At 45.3% G+C, this 23326-nt stretch overlaps 1 protein-coding gene across 1 annotated transcript in view; it reads right to left on the reverse strand.

Annotated features, from left to right (window-relative positions):
• Positions 1–294: 294 nt before the first annotated feature.
• DIS3L (DIS3 like exosome 3'-5' exoribonuclease) overlaps positions 295–23326 on the reverse strand; it is a 41658-nt gene continuing 18626 nt past the window's right edge. Inside the window, exons 9-17 of the mRNA XM_063448768.1 lie at positions 22291–22452; positions 21916–22160; positions 19759–19851; positions 19062–19589; positions 18526–18680; positions 17951–18117; positions 5627–5772; positions 1848–2022; positions 295–679 (exon numbers count right to left, since the gene is read on the reverse strand). Coding sequence (XP_063304838.1) covers positions 377–679; positions 1848–2022; positions 5627–5772; positions 17951–18117; positions 18526–18680; positions 19062–19589; positions 19759–19851; positions 21916–22160; positions 22291–22452 — 1974 coding nt within the window. The 3' untranslated portion in view covers positions 295–376. The remainder of the gene's footprint in view (positions 680–1847; positions 2023–5626; positions 5773–17950; positions 18118–18525; positions 18681–19061; positions 19590–19758; positions 19852–21915; positions 22161–22290; positions 22453–23326) is intronic.

The raw sequence follows: 23326 nt of genomic DNA on the forward strand, positions 1-23326 counted from the left end.
ATTTACCACAATACAGGCAACATGGGGCCGTGAGCCAATAGCAGTCATACTAATATGACGGTTAGATAAATCTACTGTAAAACTAAGCTATCTTAATTAAAAAAGTAAAATTTGTTTTAAAAAAAAGACACCATATCAGGAATTATTGTAACTCCTCACCCAACCTGAGAATAATTATTTACACTGTATATACATTGTAATACTTGTAAATCCCTTATTTAACCCAATTGCTGCTTCAACATTATAGTTATGACAGTATTTCCCCATCTCATTGGAGGAACCTCTTCTGTACACTTTTTTTTTTTAAATTAAGCAAAATTCAGAGAGGAAGCAGATACTGTTTGGCCTGAACCTTTTTGCTGTGGGGTAATCATTTCTAAGCCCCTGAAACATCCAACAGTGCCAGGTCTCTGAGCTCCTCCAGCATAGTGTACAGACTACGGCCCTGTGTTTGACGGTACTCCCGATTCTGTACGTCCAACTTTTGTGCTTCAGCCTCTTCGTCTGCCAGCTGAGCCTCCAACACAGTTTGTGTAACTTCCTTCACTAAATCAGTTTTTACATGCAGATTGTTAGAGGTTAAAGGCAGGCCTGCTGGATCAACATGGGGTTTGTTGGCGATTATTTCTAAACGAATGTTATCTGGGTGGAAACGAGCGGTTTGAATTCTGACACGCACCTGGGGAGAAAAGAAACGTCTCATTTAGAAAGCGTATATATTTTTCTAGATTTTTTTTTCTAATCAGTATCATGCAAAATTACCAGGCTACTTAAGGTAAGGTGCAGTACATATTTTATGTATTTATTTTTTAGACATTAAAAGACAGCACAATGATACAGTTATCCAATAAGGAAAGAAAGCTTCTTGAAAGTATTGTGTCCCCTCTACTAAAATAGAAACCTGAAGCAATTTGTTTAGGTAAAGCAAAATGTGCCTCCAGGTTGCAAATATGACTTAAAACTACGTACATTTAATTATGAGAACCGTCTGTGAACAATCAGTCCTTTCTCCTAATGCATTTAGCAGGTAACTCTGAATCTGCTTAATACATAGGGAGAAAACTTGTGTCCACTAAAAAGTAAACACCCAAAGCATATGGTTTTACAATTTTATGAGAACACGGTACTACGTGGGGGAAAAAGAAAACTAACTCAAAATGAAGTAAATAGAGAGAATCAGAATCAAAGAAATATAAGGGTTAGGGCCCATGTAAAACAAAGTTTTAGATAACCTTACAAAAATATTATCCAATGATTTAGTGAGCCATAAAGATAAAGTGAGCAACAATAACTGGAAAAAAAAATTAAAATGTCAAATGAAAGTGGGAACTTGGGATTAGACCACAAAGTGCACCATAAATAGTGGTGCACTTTGTACCAGACTATTCTCCTAGTAAAATACACATAAAAAAAAAAAAAAGGAAAAGAAAAGAAAAGAAAAAAGTTTCCTTTCCACACTGTAAGATTACATTTACCAGATTAGGGGTTAATAAGTATATAATTTTTATTTATTTTTAAATACTCCTTTCTGTCTCATTGCATATATATTTGCCAGAAGCTCAAGGAAGCAAGGTGAAAGGTTAATGTAGGACCCACCTGAGAGGTTTGCCTTGACGTGGCAGGTGAGCTGATTTGGGAAGAGCACAGGTAACTTTTTTTCCTTTGGTTTTTACTGCATGTATTGGGGCTGATGTGTACTATGGTCATTGCCCATGCCCAGGAGTGATGGGAGTTTGAGCGCAGGACTTGTTTTTTTTTGTATTTTTACATTTTGCAGATTGTACATTGTGGGATCTTTTATATGCGTGTATGTATTTACAGACTTAAAAACCATGCAGCATACTCACAGTCACATGGTCAAAAAGGCAAAAGGAGGTGGACTTTCCAGTTTGTGCACTGACTGTGATTCGGTCTGAGAGGCGTTGCAAATGTCCAGATGTCCAGTGACAGCTTCCATCTTCGTTGCTAGAGAGCACCAGGCCTTCAGTATTCTTCATGTATGCTGCACCTTTTATACCATACCTAAATAGCACATAAACAGGAAAGAACACATTAAAAACATCTACTCTTATGTCAACAGGTATTGGCTTAGCCTCATATTTCTTGGATTGTGGAGGTGATGTGTTCAATAAAATGACTGGAAAAAGTATCAATATCCTACCACTAGTACCCACAGATAGCAGAAAACATGTAACTGCACCAAAAAAAACAAAAATGTAAATCCTTGGCCACGATTTAAAAAGCTTTCCAAATGATTCAATACTGCTAGCAAAACTTTCCAAATGATGTACAGAAGGCATCATTAAAGTCTATGGGCATTTCTGTAGGTAAATCATTTGGATAAAACTTTTCTATCAGTATTTGCATTAAAAGCTTATTACATTTTGACATTTAAATGTAAAGCAAATCTTAGAAATCCAGCATACTTTGAATTAGTCAAACTAACAGAGTCCCCGTTGGTAAGAATCAGGCAAGTCTTTCTAATGAATGCAATAATGTCACCACAGGTGACTTTGTGCAGTCAAGAATTGGCTGAAGCTTTGTGATGAATGATTTCTCAAGTGTAAGTCCTTGTACCATTTGTTCGAATGCCATTGCGGGCTAGACTATGCCAGTCAGACATGCCACCCACAGAAAGTGCTCATTGTCGAACATAAAGTAAACAAGGAAAATACACATTGACCACTCTTCTCAACGGAGGTTCCAAGCTAGTCAGAAAATAAAGACAAGACCAGGATTTACAAAAATGAAAACCTCATTACATCTGCAGATCGTACTTTAACACGGTTTAATATAAATTTGTTCTGTTATTAGGTTAATTCTGTTTTGTTCCTCAGGCTAATTTTATATCGTCTGGTGTAATGAATCTGGTTCTTTTCCTTTTTTAATGCGTGTTTTTTTTCTTTTTTTTTTATACCTGGTTCATTATGTTTTCACACAGGCATAGACATTTTAAACATTTGTGGTAGTGTTCAGCTGGATTAGCAAGCTTTGCGTTCCAGGATGTGTGTCTAATACAGGTTACTCTCTGGTGGACAAAGGGCTAGACCATGCTCAATTACCAGGCCTTGTGTTTCTAGTTATGTGTCAACACAATACACAACACAATATTTGCATATAGGGGGCTTGTGAGTTTAATATGTTGATGCCAATCTCTTGGGTTGGCTGATCCGAATTATGTCTCAAGTATGATGTTATGTTACCAGACTATTTTTTTTTATGTGTGACCAGCTGCCATTTAAAACATAGGTAGATGATTAGGATAATTTTTATTTAAAAAATCCACTTTTTGCATATACACATTTATTTCTGGTTGTCCCAAGATGTGTTACATCACAATCTTTTAATTTGGGTTTGTGACTTCATTTGTATTATGCACCATGCTTCATGTTATGTAGTTTTATACAGATTTAAAGGGACACTGTAGTCACCAAAACAACTACAGCTTAATGTAGTTGTTCTGGTGAGTATAGTCAGTCCCTGCAAGCTTTTTGCAGTAAATACTGTCTTTTCAGAGAAACGGCAATGTTTACATTACATCCTAACAACACCTCCACTGGCGACTCCTCAAATGGCTAATAGAGGTGTTTTCTGGGGCAGTGCTGCTGATATTCAGCGTCTCCACCCTGTGCACGGAGACACTGAACTTTCATCACAGAATGCATTCATTCAATGCATCTCTATGAGGAGATGCTGATTGGCCAGGGAGGTGTTAGTCTCTGCCCCCTCAGCCCGCCTTTTTGACTGAGATAATCAGAATTGACAATCTCAGCCAACCCAACACATTTCTATGGGAAAGCATTGTGATTGGCTGAGCTCATCACTTATGATGAAGTCAGTCAATTAGGCAGATCAGGGGCAGAGCCAGCACCAGCAGACTGGAATAAAGGTAAGATTGTACTATATTTAGGTGTGCAAGGTGGGGGGGGGGGGGGGGGGGGGGGGGGGGGGGCGCGATAGTGTTTCTAACACTGTAGGATCAGGAATACAGGTTTGTGTTCCTGACCTTATAGTGTTTCTTTAATTTCTTATTTAGGGCATGTCTAACGGAGCTCCCTGTACCCGTGGCTGGCTACCTCCGTCAAGGACCGCTTCCTAGCTGGAACAGGGGACAAACCGCAGCACTTCTGCCCACAGTCGCCGTGGCTTGACTGGGGTCCTGGAACCGCTCCCTCCTGTGCCGAATGAGGAACTTGCTCTAGCCACCCCCAGGCACTGGACGACACTCAGTCCTGGAGCGCTAGTCCTTACAAGTACTTTCTCCATTGAATCCTCCACACTGGAACAGTGATTAATGAATAGCCCTTTCCCCTCCCAGTAACCAGATGACACATAGTTCTGAGAGTACAAGCTGGAATGTTTCATCCAGGCCAAGTGGCCTCCTTTTTTACACCATGCACAGCAATACTTCCATTATGTAGAACACACCCACAATACACAGTCTCCCCTCAGGTTCATATATAAACTCCTCCCCTTAATTCCTGTATCGGAGAGATAATTGAGTCTAAAGGACCTTACTTTGATTATCTCTCAGTTACAGGAAAAAAAATACACAAAATCCCCCCAAAACATAATAAAAATACATAATAACCACACAAATTCTACATCCTCAAACACCCCTGATCTGAGCGCCCAAGTTGTGCAAATTGCACTCAGATCCATGCACTACAGGAGAATCGCCACCGTGTTAAAGTTCTGACCGGCCGCACACTTGGTCCTATGCCCAAAACAGTTCCAGATCATTTGGTGCTTTTGCCGGTCAACTTTCCGGGGCTTCCAGCAGACAAACTACAGAGTGGTCCCCTAGCCGCAAATAGGTCCATAGAATCGCGGCTAAGTGCCGCTGGGGACCAACCGGGAACCGCAAAGTCTTCATGCCGAAAATAGTTCCAGGGCATTCGCTGCTAAGTCCCCCTGAAGTCTATTCGCGGTTTTGGTCCATGCGAACGACCGCCAGGGAGCTAGCGTTCGTTCTATGCGCACAAATGGAAAGTGCCAAACCAGGGGGAATAATATGGGTCTTTACAGTCGCTGACCTGGCCCACAGTCGGTGGGAAGGAGGCCAGCTTGCACACTCCTCCAGGAGTTGTCACAGCAAGGAACTTGCATCTTTTGAATTTTATTTTTGATAGAAGTAATCTCCAAGTGGCGGTCACCTCCCCTATCAAGTATTCTTACTCATTTAATTGTAACATGCTAAATATTATTGGAGATCATATCTGGACCCTCGTCTTCCAGTGATAAAAACTGTAGGTTGAAAAATTGAGGGGACATATGGGGGTTATGGCTGTGTTTGCCCTGTCCTCATTCACACAAAGTATTTTCTTTGCCAGGGAATATAAGGTTATGTTTATCTGCATATATATGTTTAAGGTTTCTTTTGGTTGTATCGACTGACATATAGGCATGTGGTAGGCCTCACACATTATTAAAAGACTATATGCATGTGTAGTTGGCATCTATTTGGGGATTTATAAATGTTGTGTAATTTGTGTACACTTTTGGAATATGAATTACATAAAGGATAAAACATGTTGTAGTTTATGTGTACTCCTCCAATTTGTTACATTAGATAAGTCTATAAGAAGCAGAAGGACCATGGCAAGGACACAGGACACCGTTATACCTGGGCAAGAAGAGGAGCACACCATTAGTTCGAATGGCATATATTATAGCATCACAGGTGCAGCGTGGGTCAATGTCTGGATCCTTGTCTTTAAAGAACATGCACTGGAAGAGTTCGACAGACTGCTTCTGGCACTGTTGGGCTGCCTGCAGGAAAAAAAAAATGGAATTATTGACTCCAGTCAACAAGACCCACTTTGCCTTAAGACACCAACTTGGAGAGAGTGAATGAGAAAGGCTTGAAATCCCTAAGAACAAAAGCATCAAAAATGAAAACTGAGTTAACTTTCATATACATCAAGGCTCTGCTATTCCCTAATTGAAATTAGGCAGCACTCACTATAGGCACTAATACAAATATACATGGAAAACCCCCACAAGCCACCAACCAGCACTATAAGAAACATCAAAACCTCCCTAAAAGACCAATATATACACAAAGTACAACATTTCATTTAAGACATAGCATCGGTAATCCTATGAAAAGGAAATTTACAGTAATTAACATGTAGGTATTTTTCACGAATGTGTACAATTATTGACAGTATGAACCTATGGGACATAGCAAGATAACAAGATGGTAGAATCTAAGTCATGCAGTGACAGCCTGCAGCGCCTTATAACGGAAAACCACATCCTGGAAGGTTCATATGTCCATATAGTGTTGTATAAATGTGTGATGAGAGGGCCATGTTTTGGACTTTAAAATCTGCTTCATAGAGGCTTGTGCTTGAGAATAACAATCCAAAACATGATCTCTTGGATCATTGGATCTGGTGCCTCCCTGTCATACAGATAGGCCATTATGGTGGTGGTGGTGGTAATTCTGATTACCATGATGTATTTTTTAAATGGATTTGGAAAGCTTTCAGAGATATCAGTACAGATCAACTAAGAATTTGGCAGACCTGCTACTTTACTACTGGTTCCATAATCATTTTGATATAAAAGACTAAAGATGTCCCCTTTAACCTTTTCCTGAAACATCTGTATTAACAATGAGAACTGCTATGAAGGAGATTGCACTTAAAGGGACACCCCTCCCCTGCCAGTTTCTGTCAGCCAACCTCCCTACCCAGTGTTAACCCCTCCCCTGTCAGCCAACCTCCCTACCCAGTGTTAAAGGACCACTCTAGGCACCCAGACCACTTCAGCTTAATGAAGTGGTCTGGGTGCCAGGTCCTTCTAGGGTTAACCCATTTTTTCATAAACATAGCAGTTTCAGAGAAACTGCTATGTTTGTGAATGGGTTAAGCCTTCCCCTATTTCCTCTAGTGGCTGTCTCACTGACAGCCGCTAGAGGCGCTTGCGTGATTCTCACTGTGAAAATCACAGTGAGAGCACGCAAGCGTCCATAGGAAAGCATTCTGAATGCTTTCCTATGTGACCGGCTGAATGCGCGCGCAGCTCTTGCCGCGCGTGCGCATTCAGCCGACGGGGAGGAGAAGAGTAGGATCGGAGGAGGAGAGCTCTCCGCCCACCGCTGGAAAAAGGTAAGTTTTAACACCTTTCCCCTTTCCAGAGCCGGGTGGGAGTGGGTCCCTGAGGGTGGGGGCACCCTCAGGGCACTCTAGTGCCAGGAAAACGAGTATGTTTTCCTGGCACTAGAGTGGTCCTTTAACCCCTCCCCTGTCAGCCAACCTCCCTACCCACTATTAACCCCTTTCCCTTCAGCCACTGTTAATCAACTTCCCTAGAAACAGAGAGATAGAGAGATGGAGATAACACAAAGCTATATAGATATTTATGAGTGTGTCTGTCTCCTTATATTTATTTATAATAATCATATGACACTATATGATATCTAATGTGGTGAGGAAATGTTTGTGTGATGTGGTGTGTAAGTTCAAGTGTCTGAATTCAGAGGAGGTGTGGCCAGGCATTGTGGGAATGTGTTAAGCTGAAGCTCAGGTACACCCAGTAAGGTGTCATTACTGATACGCATAGAGCAGGGGTGTCCAAACTTTTTTCAAAGAGAGACAGATTTGATTAAGTGAACATGCGTGAGGGCCAACCATGTTGTCTGACATTCTTTGAACCTTATAATTAAATGCAAATTAACTATTTTATGCAAAGTTTATTGCGAACGGCATACTTTTCATTTCGTCACATGGATGACAAATCTAAACAGGTGTTAAATCACTGCCTTTCAAATCTGAAGGCCAGATAAAAAAATAAAAAAATCCAGGAAGCTGAAATATATGTCAGGAACAATGTAAAGTACATTACATATTATTGGTCATAAAGGTTGTCTGTCAACTTTTAAGTGAAAAAAATATGAACAGGAACAGAACACCAAGTATACATGTTGTGTCCAAATATATTTAGATCTGATTTAGGCCAACTGACATTAACTGAGATTTTACAACATATTCATCTCAATATAAAAAAAAAAATAATAACTTGCCGGCACTAATGTGAAGGTTGAAATTGAGATCTGGGCTGCAGCACATAGGCTAGGTCTGGTTCAAAGGCAGTGGATGTGCAAAATGTCGCGCAGGTGAGAGTCACTTAGTCTTGTCCTCTTACGGTTCTTGTTAAAGTTCATAGCAGAGAATGTCATCTCACAAAAATATGTTGAGCCATATGTTGAGTTCAAATCTCTTGAAACCGGCTCTTATCCAGTTTGCAGTAAAAGTTCACAAGAGAGCTGTTGGTGACGACTGCGTAACTCGCTGTCACAATGCAGCTCAACGAGCTCGAGCTGCAGATGATCTGGAGCATCATTAGGGTCAACAGAGAATAGAGCGGAGAAAAGTCTGATCTTTTCAATAGCAAAAAACTCCCCAGCTGGGGGGGCGGGGCCGGACCGCCAAGATGGATGCCAGCATGCAAGCTGAGCTCCAGCAAGCCATCAAACTTTATGCTTTGAATTCAGGTTTTCCAGCTCCAGAACCAATCACCAGCGGCGGTCCACAGAGCTAAAGGGACACTGGATCCAGGGTGAGGCTGGCTCACCGAGCTGCAGTCCCCTGGAGGAGAGGGCACGGATGCCCCAATCGAGGCCTACTCCGGCGGTGAGGGGGGCAGACGGCCGCTGCCCCTCTATCCTGCCTAACAGAACCCAACCTGGGGCCCAAACGAGCGTGAACGAGGCCCCGTTTCCCCCCCCCCCCCCCTCTGGACCGGTGGGGGTGATCCCCGGTCCTCACCCTGAGGCCCTGACGAAAATATGGCGACTGAAGCTGTGGGGCCTAAGAGCCAGGCCAAAGACGGCAGATGCCATGTGCACAGAAGACATGGGGAGAAACAACTCACTCCCAGTGCTCTCAGCCGACACTGTAACCCCTGCCTTCACACCCTGCCCAGGGAAGCGAGACAAGCACTCCGCATCACGGCTGCAACACCAGGGAAGCCGACGAACGGCTCAGAGTGCGGCAGGGCTGGACTGGACTGTGTTTTGCTGCCTGCTCTAGTGGACACTCACCCACTGCCGCATGAAACGGACAGAGCAAGCACCGGACAGCAACAGAACTCCCCCTGTCTTGGAGGCTCAGCAACACCACAACGACGGCTCCCCACAGAGGCAGCACCGGTAGCTTCTAACGGCCGGGGTGAAACCAGCATCAAAGCGACATCACAAGACCCAGCCTGAATATCAAATATGACCAAACTACACTAGCCTGTTTGTAAAACTACTGCTATCTAGATGCATCAAGCAACCATTCTGAGCATAAACTTAACCTTGATAAAGAAATTAGATGTGTATGTTTAGCTTAAGCAAATATGCAAATCTTCTCTATATCACTTTCTTGCCTCCCTCATGTCTCAAACTTGTTTAAAAAAAAAAAAATAGTGCAGCATCTCTTGACTATCCGTACTAACTGTTTATGCTGATCCCATGTGTTGTATAAGTCAGTGTTTATGCCTGTAATTTGCTCTGCACTCAAAAATAAAGAATTAAAAAAAAAAAAAAACTCCCCAGCCAGAGACGCAATGTCTGCTGCATACTTGCTCATTTGCGTACGGATATTGTCCTGTGGAAAACTGTTCATTATTTCCTGCAACGCTGAAAAATTTATGGAATTAGGCTCCGTTTGTGACAACTGCTGTAGGAAAAGTTGCAGCTTTGTTCCAAAGGCGTTGAGGTGTGAATAAAGCTGGTTCACCGCTGCATCTTTCCCCTGGAGACTCGTGTACAGTACATTCAGATCCTTTAGGTCATGTCAACTAGAAACCCCAAATCAGCCAGGCAAATAGGATCAGATAGTTCTTGCATTGGTTGTCCCTTTGTTTCCAAGAATTCTCCGATTTCCTTTCTGAGAGAGTAGAAACGCTGCAGTGCAGACCCCCCCTACTGAGCCATCTTACATCGTTGTGATATGAAACATCTTCGTATTCAGCCTGAATATCCAGAATAAACTGTTTAAACTGGCGGTGGCACAGGGCTTTAGCACCGGTTTCATAACATGATCATATTTGAGAGGTTTAGCACAGATAACTTGTTGATGAATGATACAATAGAGTTTAATAGCTTTGCTTCCTTCTTCAATCACCTTGTTACAGATTAGGGTTGATAATCCACTTCGTTCACCAGCCATGGCAGGTGCCCCATCAGTAATAATCCCAGTAACTTTGTTCCATGGCAGTTCCATATCATCTATAACAGAAACAAATAAATATTTTCCTCCTGTTTGGTCCGTAAGGCTCTGGAGGTCAAGTAATTCTTCAGTTACATTCATTTCATCATCCACCCCTCTCATAAAAATCAGCAACTGAGCTGTGTCAGACAGGTCCATGCTTTCATCACAGGCTATTAAAAGAAGTCAAAATCCTTTGGACGTCTTCAATTCTCCGTGCTACAGTGTTAAGAGCCAAGCAAATGTTGGCAAACTCTTGTTTCTTATCAGGACAGATATTTGCAACCATCTTCATAAAGCATTCTTTGATAAATGCACCCTCTGCAAAAGATTTGCATTTTTTACCAATTAACGTTGCCACCTCATAGCTCACCCCTGTGGCATTTTCAGTTGACTCATGGTTGTGACGTTAAAACAGCTTCAAGTTGCTTACACTTTTCACTGCGGTCACGCCCTGTTAGTTTGTCGTATGTGCTATGTCTTGGATTGATGTTTTATTACCCTTTTGCCCCCCCCCCCCTAGTTTAAATACACCCTAGCAAAACCTCTGAACTGCTCACTGAGAACATTTGTTCCCTTTTGAGAAAGATGCAAACCATCTTTTTTGTACAGTTTATTTCCATTCTAAACAGAGCTACCATGAGAAATAAAGCCAAATCCTTGCTCCCGACACCATTCATCAGGCCACAAGTTAAAGTCCCTAATACGCATCCGCTTGTCGTTCTGAGTGTTATGCACAGGCAGAACTTCAGAGAATGACAGTGTGGAACTTCCTTTACCTCTGAAACCTCATTGCAAGCCAAGTAATTTGTCCCTAGATGGACAAGTACATCCAATTCCCCTTCCTGCTTTGCTCGCTTAACAATATTACAAAATAAGTCTCCTGTAGCTCCGGGAAGACATCTCACAAGACCACTATTGTCTAGCTCCACACCTCTTATGATAGAATCCCCAAAAAATTGCTATTAGGCGTCACCATTGGTGTCTTGGTGCCTGAGCCGGTCTCCACAGCACCCCGTGCCTGAGCCGGTCTCCACAGCACCCCGTGCCTGAGCCGGTCTCCACAGCACCCCGTGCCTGAGCCGGTCTCCACAGCACCCCGTGCCTGAGCCGGTCTCCACAGCACCCAGTGCCTGAGCCGGTCTCCACAACACCCAGTGCCTGAGCCGGTCTCCACAACACCCAGTGCCTGAGCCGGTCTCCACAACACCCAGTGCCTGAGCCGGTCTCCACAACACCCAGTGCCTGAGCCGGTCTCCACAACACCCAGTGCCTGAGCCGGTCTCCACAACACCCAGTGCCTGAGCCGGTCTCCACAACACCCAGTGCCTGAGCCAGTCTCCACAACACCCAGTGCCTGAGCCAGTCTCCACAACACCCAGTGCCTGAGCCAGTCTCCACAACACCCAGTGCCTGAGCCAGTCTCCACAACACCCAGTGCCTGAGCCAGTCTCCACAACACCCAGTGCCTGAGCCAGTCTCCACAACACCCAGTGCCTGAGCCAGTCTCCACAACACCCAGTGCCTGAGCCAGTCTCCACAACACCCAGTGCCTGAGCCAGTCTCCACAACACCCAGTGCCTGAGCCAGTCTCCACAACACCCAGTGCCTGAGCCAGTCTCCACAACACCCAGTGCCTGAGCCAGTCTCCACAACACCCAGTGCCTGAGCCAGTCTCCACAACACCCAGTGCCTGAGCCAGTCTCCACAACACCCAGTGCCTGAGCCAGTCTCCACAACACCCAGTGCCTGAGCCAGTCTCCACAACACCCAGTGCCTGAGCCAGTCTCCACAACACCCAGTGCCTGAGCCAGTCTCCACAACACCCAGTGCCTGAGCCAGTCTCCACAACACCCAGTGCCTGAGCCAGTCTCCACAACACCCAGTGCCTGAGCCAGTCTCCACAACACCCAGTGCCTGAGCCAGTCTCCACAACACCCAGTGCCTGAGCCAGTCTCCACAACACCCAGTGCCTGAGCCAGTCTCCACAACACCCAGTGCCTGAGCCAGTCTCCACAACACCCAGTGCCTGAGCCAGTCTCCACAACACCCAGTGCCTGAGCCAGTCTCCACAACACCCAGTGCCTGAGCCAGTCTCCACAACACCCAGTGCCTGAGCCAGTCTCCACAACACCCAGTGCCTGAGCCAGTCTCCACAACACCCAGTGCCTGAGCCAGTCTCCACAACACCCAGTGCCTGAGCCAGTCTCCACAACACCCAGTGCCTGAGCCAGTCTCCACAACACCCAGTGCCTGAGCCAGTCTCCACAACACCCAGTGCCTGAGCCAGTCTCCACAACACCCAGTGCCTGAGCCAGTCTCCACAACACCCAGTGCCTGAGCCAGTCTCCACAACACCCAGTGCCTGAGCCAGTCTCCACAACACCCAGTGCCTGAGCCAGTCTCCACAACACCCAGTGCCTGAGCCAGTCTCCACAACACCCAGTGCCTGAGCCAGTCTCCACAACACCCAGTGCCTGAGCCAGTCTCCACAACACCCAGTGCCTGAGCCAGTCTCCACAACACCCAGTGCCTGAGCCAGTCTCCACAACACCCAGTGCCTGAGCCAGTCTCCACAACACCCAGTGCCTGAGCCAGTCTCCACAACACCCAGTGCCTGAGCCAGTCTCCACAACACCCAGTGCCTGAGCCAGTCTCCACAACACCCAGTGCCTGAGCCAGTCTCCACAACACCCAGTGCCTGAGCCAGTCTCCACAACACCCAGTGCCTGAGCCAGTCTCCACAACACCCAGTGCCTGAGCCAGTCTCCACAACACCCAGTGCCTGAGCCAGTCTCCACAACACCCAGTGCCTGAGCCAGTCTCCACAACACCCAGTGCCTGAGCCAGTCTCCACAACACCCAGTGCCTGAGCCAGTCTCCACAACACCCAGTGCCTGAGCCAGTCTCCACAACACCCAGTGCCTGAGCCAGTCTCCACAACACCCAGTGCCTGAGCCAGTCTCCACAACACCCAGTGCCTGAGCCAGTCTCCACAACACCCAGTGCCTGAGCCAGTCTCCACAACACCCAGTGCCTGAGCCAGTCTCCACAACACCCAGTGCCTGAGCCAGTCTCCACAACACCCAGTGCCTGAGCCAGTCTCCACAACACCCAGTGCCTGAGCCAGTCTCCACAACACCCAGTGCCTGAGCCAGTCTCCACAACACCCAGTGCCTGAGCCAGTCTCCACAACACCCAGTGCCTGAGCCAGTCTCCACAACACCCAGTGCCTGAGCCAGTCTCCACAACACCCAGTGCCTGAGCCAGTCTCCACAACACCCAGTGCCTGAGCCAGTCTCCACAACACCCAGTGCCTGAGCCAGTCTCCACAACACCCAGTGCCTGAGCCAGTCTCCACAACACCCAGTGCCTGAGCCAGTCTCCACAACACCCAGTGCCTGAGCCAGTCTCCACAACACCCAGTGCCTGAGCCAGTCTCCACAACACCCAGTGCCTGAGCCAGTCTCCACAACACCCAGTGCCTGAGCCAGTCTCCACAACACCCAGTGCCTGAGCCAGTCTCCACAACACCCAGTGCCTGAGCCAGTCTCCACAACACCCAGTGCCTGAGCCAGTCTCCACAACACCCAGTGCCTGAGCCAGTCTCCACAACACCCAGTGCCTGAGCCAGTCTCCACAACACCCAGTGCCTGAGCCAGTCTCCACAACACCCAGTGCCTGAGCCAGTCTCCACAACACCCAGTGCCTGAGCCAGTCTCCACAACACCCAGTGCCTGAGCCAGTCTCCACAACACCCAGTGCCTGAGCCAGTCTCCACAACACCCAGTGCCTGAGCCAGTCTCCACAACACCCAGTGCCTGAGCCAGTCTCCACAACACCCAGTGCCTGAGCCAGTCTCCACAACACCCAGTGCCTGAGCCAGTCTCCACAACACCCAGTGCCTGAGCCAGTCTCCACAACACCCAGTGCCTGAGCCAGTCTCCACAACACCCAGTGCCTGAGCCAGTCTCCACAACACCCAGTGCCTGAGCCAGTCTCCACAACACCCAGTGCCTGAGCCAGTCTCCACAACACCCAGTGCCTGAGCCAGTCTCCACAACACCCAGTGCCTGAGCCAGTCTCCACAACACCCAGTGCCTGAGCCAGTCTCCACAACACCCAGTGCCTGAGCCAGTCTCCACAACACCCAGTGCCTGAGCCAGTCTCCACAACACCCAGTGCCTGAGCCAGTCTCCACAACACCCAGTGCCTGAGCCAGTCTCCACAACACCCAGTGCCTGAGCCAGTCTCCACAACACCCAGTGCCTGAGCCAGTCTCCACAACACCCAGTGCCTGAGCCAGTCTCCACAACACCCAGTGCCTGAGCCAGTCTCCACAACACCCAGTGCCTGAGCCAGTCTCCACAACACCCAGTGCCTGAGCCAGTCTCCACAACACCCAGTGCCTGAGCCAGTCTCCACAACACCCAGTGCCTGAGCCAGTCTCCACAACACCCAGTGCCTGAGCCAGTCTCCACAACACCCAGTGCCTGAGCCAGTCTCCACAACACCCAGTGCCTGAGCCAGTCTCCACAACACCCAGTGCCTGAGCCAGTCTCCACAACACCCAGTGCCTGAGCCAGTCTCCACAACACCCAGTGCCTGAGCCAGTCTCCACAACACCCAGTGCCTGAGCCAGTCTCCACAACACCCAGTGCCTGAGCCAGTCTCCACAACACCCAGTGCCTGAGCCAGTCTCCACAACACCCAGTGCCTGAGCCAGTCTCCACAACACCCAGTGCCTGAGCCAGTCTCCACAACACCCAGTGCCTGAGCCAGTCTCCACAACACCCAGTGCCTGAGCCAGTCTCCACAACACCCAGTGCCTGAGCCAGTCTCCACAACACCCAGTGCCTGAGCCAGTCTCCACAACACCCAGTGCCTGAGCCAGTCTCCACAACACCCAGTGCCTGAGCCAGTCTCCACAACACCCAGTGCCTGAGCCAGTCTCCACAACACCCAGTGCCTGAGCCAGTCTCCACAACACCCAGTGCCTGAGCCAGTCTCCACAACACCCAGTGCCTGAGCCAGTCTCCACAACACCCAGTGCCTGAGCCAGTCTCCACAACACCCAGTGCCTGAGCCAGTCTCCACAACACCCAGTGCCTGAGCCAGTCTCCACAACACCCAGTGCCTGAGCCAGTCTCCACAACACCCAGTGCCTGAGCCAGTCTCCACAACACTCAGTGCCTGAGCCAGTCTCCACAACACTCAGTGCCTGAGCCAGTCTCCACAACACTCAGTGCCTGAGCCAGTCTCCACAACACTCAGTGCCTGAGCCAGTCTCCACAACACTCAGTGCCTGAGCCAGTCTCCACAACACTCAGTGCCTGAGCCAGTCTCCACAACACTCAGTGCCTGAGCCAGTCTCCACAACACTCAGTGCCTGAGCCAGTCTCCACAACACTCAGTGCCTGAGCCAGTCTCCACAACACTCAGTGCCTGAGCCAGTCTCCACAACACTCAGTGCCTGAGCCAGTCTCCACAACACTCAGTGCCTGAGCCAGTCTCCACAACACTCAGTGCCTGAGCCAGTCTCCACAACACTCAGTGCCTGAGCCAGTCTCCACAACACTCAGTGCCTGAGCCAGTCTCCACAACACTCAGTGCCTGAGCCAGTCTCCACAACACTCAGTGCCTGAGCCAGTCTCCACAACACTCAGTGCCTGAGCCAGTCTCCACAACACTCAGTGCCTGAGCCAGTCTCCACAACACCACAACACTCAGTGCCTGAGCCAGTCTCCACAACACCACAACACTCAGTGCCTGAGCCAGTCTCCACAACACCACAACACTCAGTGCCTGAGCCAGTCTCCACAACACCACAACACTCAGTGCCTGAGCCAGTCTCCACAACACCACAACACTCAGTGCCTGAGCCAGTCTCCACAACACCACAACACTCAGTGCCTGAGCCAGTCTCCACAACACCACAACACTCAGTGCCTGAGCCAGTCTCCACAACACCACAACACTCAGTGCCTGAGCCAGTCTCCACAACACCACAACACTCAGTGCCTGAGCCAGTCTCCACAACACCACAACACTCAGTGCCTGAGCCAGTCTCCACAACACCACAACACTCAGTGCCTGAGCCAGTCTCCACAACACCACAACACTCAGTGCCTGAGCCAGTCTCCACAACACCACAACACTCAGTGCCTGAGCCAGTCTCCACAACACCACAACACTCAGTGCCTGAGCCAGTCTCCACAACACCACAACACTCAGTGCCTGAGCCAGTCTCCACAACACCACAACACTCAGTGCCTGAGCCAGTCTCCACAACACCACAACAATCAGTGCCTGAGCCAGTCTCCACAACACTGAAAAGAGAGTGCTAAAAATGAATTACGTAGAGCAACAGACTGTGCAACATACCTTTTATCCACAACTCTAAGTCTACCAGAGCCTACAGTGATCCATCTGCCATTCCTAGTATGTCTCTGCGGCAGTGGCTTTGCAGCAGTTCCAGCCTGAGTTTGTTTACCAGATAATCTACAGATCTCAGACTTCAAAAATACAATCTTCTGCCGCAATATAGAGAACTGTCTACAGATTAGACAGCATCCAAATCTCCAAAGAGCGAAAGCTTATCTTGATCCTCAACTGAAAATATGTTGTTTAAATGTTTAGTGTAGAAGATACGTTTTTATGGCACCTTTCATTTCCTTTGCTTAATAACCTTAAATACTGGTTGAAAAGGAAAACACATGATTTTCTTATGCTTTTGTGAAAGTTCTTATTCTTCCATAAGAAATTAAGCTTCTTCCTTAATTAAATAATGAAATCCGTTAATCACAAAAAATAGATTATTCAGAAAAGCTTAAAGTAGAACCCTGTTCAGCAGAAGAGTCAGGGTGTTGAGATTCATCTTTTTTTGTTGAGATGAAAGGTTTAGATCAGGAATCTTAAACCTTGCCCCCTAGATGTTTATGGTGTATAACATCTTTTGACTGTACTAGATTAACAGAGATGTATGGGAGTTCTAGTTCAGCAACATCTGATGGGTTAGATTTTTTTAGGAAACAATCCTTACCCTGGAGTGTAGGCACACTCCAGACAATTAGACACACCCTACAGCTTATTTCGCTGTCTGAGCATTTAACTTTGAAAATTGGTGCCAGAATCTCCAGTAAGAGCTTTTTCGCATGAGTACAGTGCATCTCCCTTGCGTCAGAATGCAGAGCAGCTCCTGCATTAGTTCCAGCAACAGAACTGCCCAAATCAAGCTATAATCTAGCTCTCCCTTTATTTCTGGCACTCTGAACAAAACAGGACCAGTGGTCCAAGAGGCAGCTAAAGCAACCCAACCACCAATCCTGAATTAAACAAAAACACAAGTGCTATCTAAAGACAACCTGATCAGAACAAGGACAGACTGATGGAAAATTCAGAGTTTCGGGTTTTCTTAAAGTGCTGGTGAGGGACCTTTGGAAATGTTCCCTGTATAGTTCTAATGCTCTCATTGAGTGCTGTCATTCCAGTGTAGGAGTGGAGGCAAAAATCCATAAATCTGTAATGCCACTATTCTTATAAATAAACTGCATTTCTGTATAAACAAAGGACTTACATAGTTTAAAAATTCCTAACAAAGTATGCATATTTTTTAATATGTCAAAAAGGTATAGAAGGTATAGTTTCCTGAAGAAGAAACAGTCAAATGTAAACACAAATATCACCTCATGTCATACATGCATGAATAAAAAATTCATGCATGGTCTTCAACAAAGTGCACTTACACGATTGCGAGCATTGATGTGACGGCAGAGCTCGTCAAGATCCTTGTTCCCAAGCAAATGACCTTTTGAGCCACTGTTGATGGCTGCTAGAAGCAGTCTGTGTACCACGATATCCGCATATCGACGGATTGGAGAAGTGAAATGTGTGTATTTATCCAGAGCAAGACCTAGTAGAGAGCAAAACAGCCATTCATTCTTACATACAGTCATCCCAAAATGCCACTAGTTTTACAAAGCATGATTTGGGGATTCCAAATGTAACTATTATGATTTTATTCTAATGAAGAACCAAAGTCACTAAATAATACTCCTGTGACAAACCTATTAGTAGGCCTGGACACTTATGTCACATATTACCCAAGCCATGTTAATAAACTCAATTAGTGGGTTCATTGTTGCTAATAGATTTTCCAGTAATTGGTGTAAAAAAAAAAAAAAAAAAGTGAGCTGCTTCAGGGATCATAGTGGTTATATATCCTTTATTTTGACAACATTAAGTACTTTGGATGTAAAGTCTGAACAACTGCAGGAACCATAGTTATACTCAGATGCATCTCCAATATTACAGCACTCACCGTAGTGATAAAACGCATCCTCTGTGTATGAGCCAGTGGAAAAGTACTGAGCGTTAGACATAGCCTGTGTTGCCATTGTCCGCAGCAATCGGTTAACTAAAGGGTCGGTGGGGTCATTGGCTTTATCAAGGGAATCAGCCAAAGCCTTATTTGACCTGCATAGAGGAAGACAAAAAAAAAAAAAATGTAATTGTAATAATACAATCAATTACTGCTACCCAGTCAAAAAGCTGTTCTACATCACAAAAATAATCTCTAATTATCGTGGGAATATTTATGGAACATTTTAGTAAAAGGTCTGGAGAAATTAAATAACTTTCTAGAACTCTATTGTATTCATGAACACAGATAAAAGCAAGCAAAATGCAGCTGGAAATTTAGGCAATAGGCATCAAAGTTTTTAATAAAAACTATGAATTTTTTTTTAAATTTTTTTTAAACAAAAACTCGTAAAACCTCTTCACAGGAAAGTGCAACAGATAAACTGGCAAAATAGGGATCTGACAAGTAATGTAACAATATTTCAGACATCTCACCTTGTGTCAATGGTAAACCCACATGCTTGTGCGCACTCTTTTAGCTCTTTGAAGAATTCTTGGCGCGGAGGTGGGTGCAAACGCAATAATGCCTGCTGGGGGTAACTCTCCCAAATTTTCTTGGCCACCCAGTGATTGGCCAGGATCATGCATTCTGCAATTGTCTCATGGACTTGAAGGGGCTGTTTAGGAATCAGATCATCAATGCTGTGCTCCTCACCAAGTTGGACCCGTACCTCAACTCCTTCCAACTCTAGAGCTCCACTGATGTCTCTCCGGAATCTTGCAGCTTGTGCTACCTCTGTTAGCTTGCGCAGTGCCCACAACAGCTGCTCCAGACGTGCAGGGTTCTGAGAAAGAGGCTGAAGCTCAGAATCTGTGTTCAGAGGTTCCAGGTCACCATTCAGCAGCTGCTGAGCCACCTCATAACTAAGCTTATAGGATGAGCGGATGATGGTCCTACCGTACCACACTCTCCGGATCTCATAGGTTTTACTGTCCAGTTCCCAGATTACACTGACTGCGTATCTGCCAAAAAAAGTTTATTTAAAAAAAAAAAGTAACTATAAAATAAAATAATGCACCACTAGAATGAATTGTGACATTTTGTATTACTATGTTCCTTATGTTTTGCTGCAGAAGCTGAAAATAAATACATAAATAAAAATAAGAAAAAACAAAAACAAAACAGAACTACCTGTCTACACCTCCCAGAAGAGAGCAGAGGTCTGCGCTTAGGATTGGTGGTAGCATGTCATAGCGTCTGTCTGCGAGGTAATATGTGGTAGCTCTGTATACGGAAAGAAGTTCAAATGTAAATGACCAAAAAGCAGTTCAGGGTCAGTGTTTATCACAGATTCTAAATAAATTACATGAAAAATTAATCTAAAAATTATGGAATTTGGACATTTACCAAACCGTGAACACGCTATTGCATACATACATCTTTGCCCCAAGCTTTCACACTTATGCTGTACAGCAGCCAGAAACACACATAACGAATCCAGCTAAAAGTTGTGAAGTTGATGAAAACAACGAATAAACATGTTAATAGAAACTGTCCGACAGATTCAAACATCTAAGAAGGATGAATCTCTCAAGGTGATCTTATTTACAGGGATACATCAGCGTTACATATAAAAACCTTTACTTGTAATGCTGCAGATTTTAAAGTCTATTTAGATTATTGTACCCCCTTGCATCCTCCCCTACAATAAAAAGCTAAAAAAAATTTTTTAATCCTATTTATGCCAGGTGCACCCCCAACGTATAAAAAACATTTTTACTCAACTTTTTCTTCAGTGGGGAGTCGTCTCTCGTTTCTAACCACAGTATCCCCTTCCTGTCAGGATGGAATTAGAGCATTTCCGGTCGTTGCCACAAATGCATCAATCAAATGTGGTGATTTCCCAATATAGGAAAGCATAAGACTGATTGTTCAGGTGGAGTGAGTCAGACTGTCAGCTTGACTGCCAGAGAGACATTGCAAAATTAATTCATAAAAGTGTTGTCTTCAAAAATCTGCACTTTTATGAATTGGAACAAGAGGGGCATGCAGCTAACACTTACACCACTTCAGCTTTACAGGCCTATAGTGATCATCTTTTAGCCAAAAGACTGCTTCTCACAGATAAGCACTGTGAGTTTGGGGCACATGTGTGGCAACTGCCATGCTGCACCAGTAATACTACTCAATGAGAAGTACTGCCTTCAGCTTTGTGCTGAGGCACACAGCTATCAGGAATAGCACCCTCCTGCCTGTGATTCACAACTGGAAGGGTGCAATTTGGCACTGGAACATACAACTTAGCATCTTTACAAAAGTGTGAATTTGTCTTGAAAACAGGACTTTTATAAATTGTGAAAAAGCGGACACCCAAAGAACTGTAACCACTACACCCCCCCAAACCATTTTACCTGGGTCCTCCTGTTGGAGCTCCCTGACTGTTGTCTTCTGGGAATGAGAGCCGGAAGCTCTTATTAGGCCCCTACTCTACTGATTGCTTTCCCTGCACTGTCAAGCTTAGCTAAGTAAAGAGAGCTTCTACTCCAGAAAGGCAGGAAGCGGCACCAGGGTTAGCAAACGATTTGACTACTTACATTGGGGGAAGGGGATCGTTGGGCTTGGAGTGTTCCTTTAACACTTAAAGCATTTACGCAAACTGAAGTGCTTCAGCAGTTTGAAGTGTTCCTTTAAATGGACATAACTTAAAGGGACACTGAGCAACAACACTACTTTTGCTAGATGAAGCAGTCAGTTGTGGTATTTATAATATGCCCCTGCAGACTGTTTAAATCTCTGCCAATTTGTATATACAGTCTGAGTCACACCTTCTCTATTGTGACACACAGAATCCATGAGGAAATGGTTCATTATTACAGCACAGTATGTTTATTTTTGAAGTTCTGATCTCCTGCTTTGTTATTGGAACTTAAATCACACACATGAGCCTGCTGTAGGATATAGCTGGTAATCAGCAGAGCAATGCGGTCATGAATTGGGTAGTGACCCTGCAGTTTCATGATCTATACACCAAAAGCATCTCATAAAGCTAGAGTATTTTGGTGCTTTAACAGAAACTAGGGGAGTTGGAGAGGGATTGTGGCTCAAGTAAGTGGATTTGCACAAACAGTGGAAAAAATTTAAACATTAGGGAGTAACATGGCTGTATATATAATCTGTAATACATTTTAAATAAATAAAAATCAAAGCTCACAACTTTCCTCAACATATTTAACAGCAAAATATTCTAGATTACAAGACAAAAATGTCAAAGGTTTGCAGGATGCTTCAGATACAGACATATGGTAGAAGATTCTGAAGACAGCATTTGTAACAAGATGTCTCCATTACCTAGCTCGAGCCTCTGTGTCAGTGTAGGAATTAGCCTGTACAAAATGTGTGACATCAGCAATGTGCACACCCAGCTCCAAGTACCCGGTAGGAAGAGCCCGAATGGAAAGTGTATCGTCCACATCTTCACAGCCCTGTGGGTCAATACTGAAAACCAGATGAGTCCTACGCAGGTCCAAACGTCCACTGAAATTCTCATCAACTCTCCAAGGGTTATCAGGGGTGTTAGTGGGCATTTCAGCCAGCTACAGACAAAGTATTCTATTAGCTCCAAGTGATCACATATTTTGTATTATTTCATATTATCACTAGGTTATGTCTCTTTGAGTAGATATCTATCAATCTATCACTGTAATAAAAAGGAAAAACACAGACCTGTGCCTCAGAGAATGGATTAACGCCAACACTGTTCTCTACCAAGATAGCAGCAACTTCAGCCTCCAAATCTCCAATACGTCCCAGGGTGCGTACAAAATGTCCATTGGGGTACAGGGATGTTGACTCCCAGGAGTCAATCCTCACAACCACCCGATAATCCTGAGCGTGAAAAAAAAAAGAGTAGAGAATATGCAATGGGAATAGAGAATTCAAAAGGTTTTAAAAAGAAAAACAACAAGCAACTATATGATTCCTTTATCAATTCATGTAAGCTAAAAGTATTTATACAGCTACGATTGAACATAGGTATAAAACTGGAACATCAAAACAGACACCAATGTCTGAAATGTAACAAAAGATCAATACACATATTGTACTACATGGAATAAAAGCAAAGTGGCTTCTATCATTTACAAATAAATCCTAAAATAAAATTTACAAAAAGACCTAAAGAGGAACAGGATCATTCAACTTTGGAACAGCTTATATTCTTTTTGAAATGCTTCCATACAGGTGTTGAATTGCACTCAGCAAGATACTTAACACCTACCATTTGGTAGGAAAGCAATGTATTCTTAAACTTTCTTCAATACAATGTAAGGAGAATAATTAGACCATATTTATTTTATCTTCGCTCAAATTGGCCCTGAATTTGCACTCCTAACACCAAGTGAGGAAACCTAGTTGCACTTGCCTTGCATATAGAGGATTCTGAATGACAGGCCATGCCATATAATCCAGCTTTGCCATGCTTACATAAACATGTGGAAACGATCCCTCTTTGACAATAAAGTTTGTCAATATGTTGTATACAATGTCAATGTTTGAGACTAACAAGATTATTCAAAGAGAATTTTAAATTTAAGGAAAGAGCAGCTGAATGGATACCACAGCTAGCATCACCTTCTCACTTTTGTGAATAACCATGTTTTTCGTTTGACACATTTACTTTTGCAACGGATGTCCCGGCAAGCCTTGCACTGCTATGGAATGGCCTAATATTTCTAGCAATTTACTCTAATAAGACTCTCAC

The sequence above is a fragment of the Pelobates fuscus genome, chromosome 3 (genome assembly GCF_036172605.1).
Source record: "Pelobates fuscus isolate aPelFus1 chromosome 3, aPelFus1.pri, whole genome shotgun sequence".
Taxonomy (NCBI): Eukaryota; Metazoa; Chordata; class Amphibia; order Anura; family Pelobatidae; genus Pelobates; species Pelobates fuscus.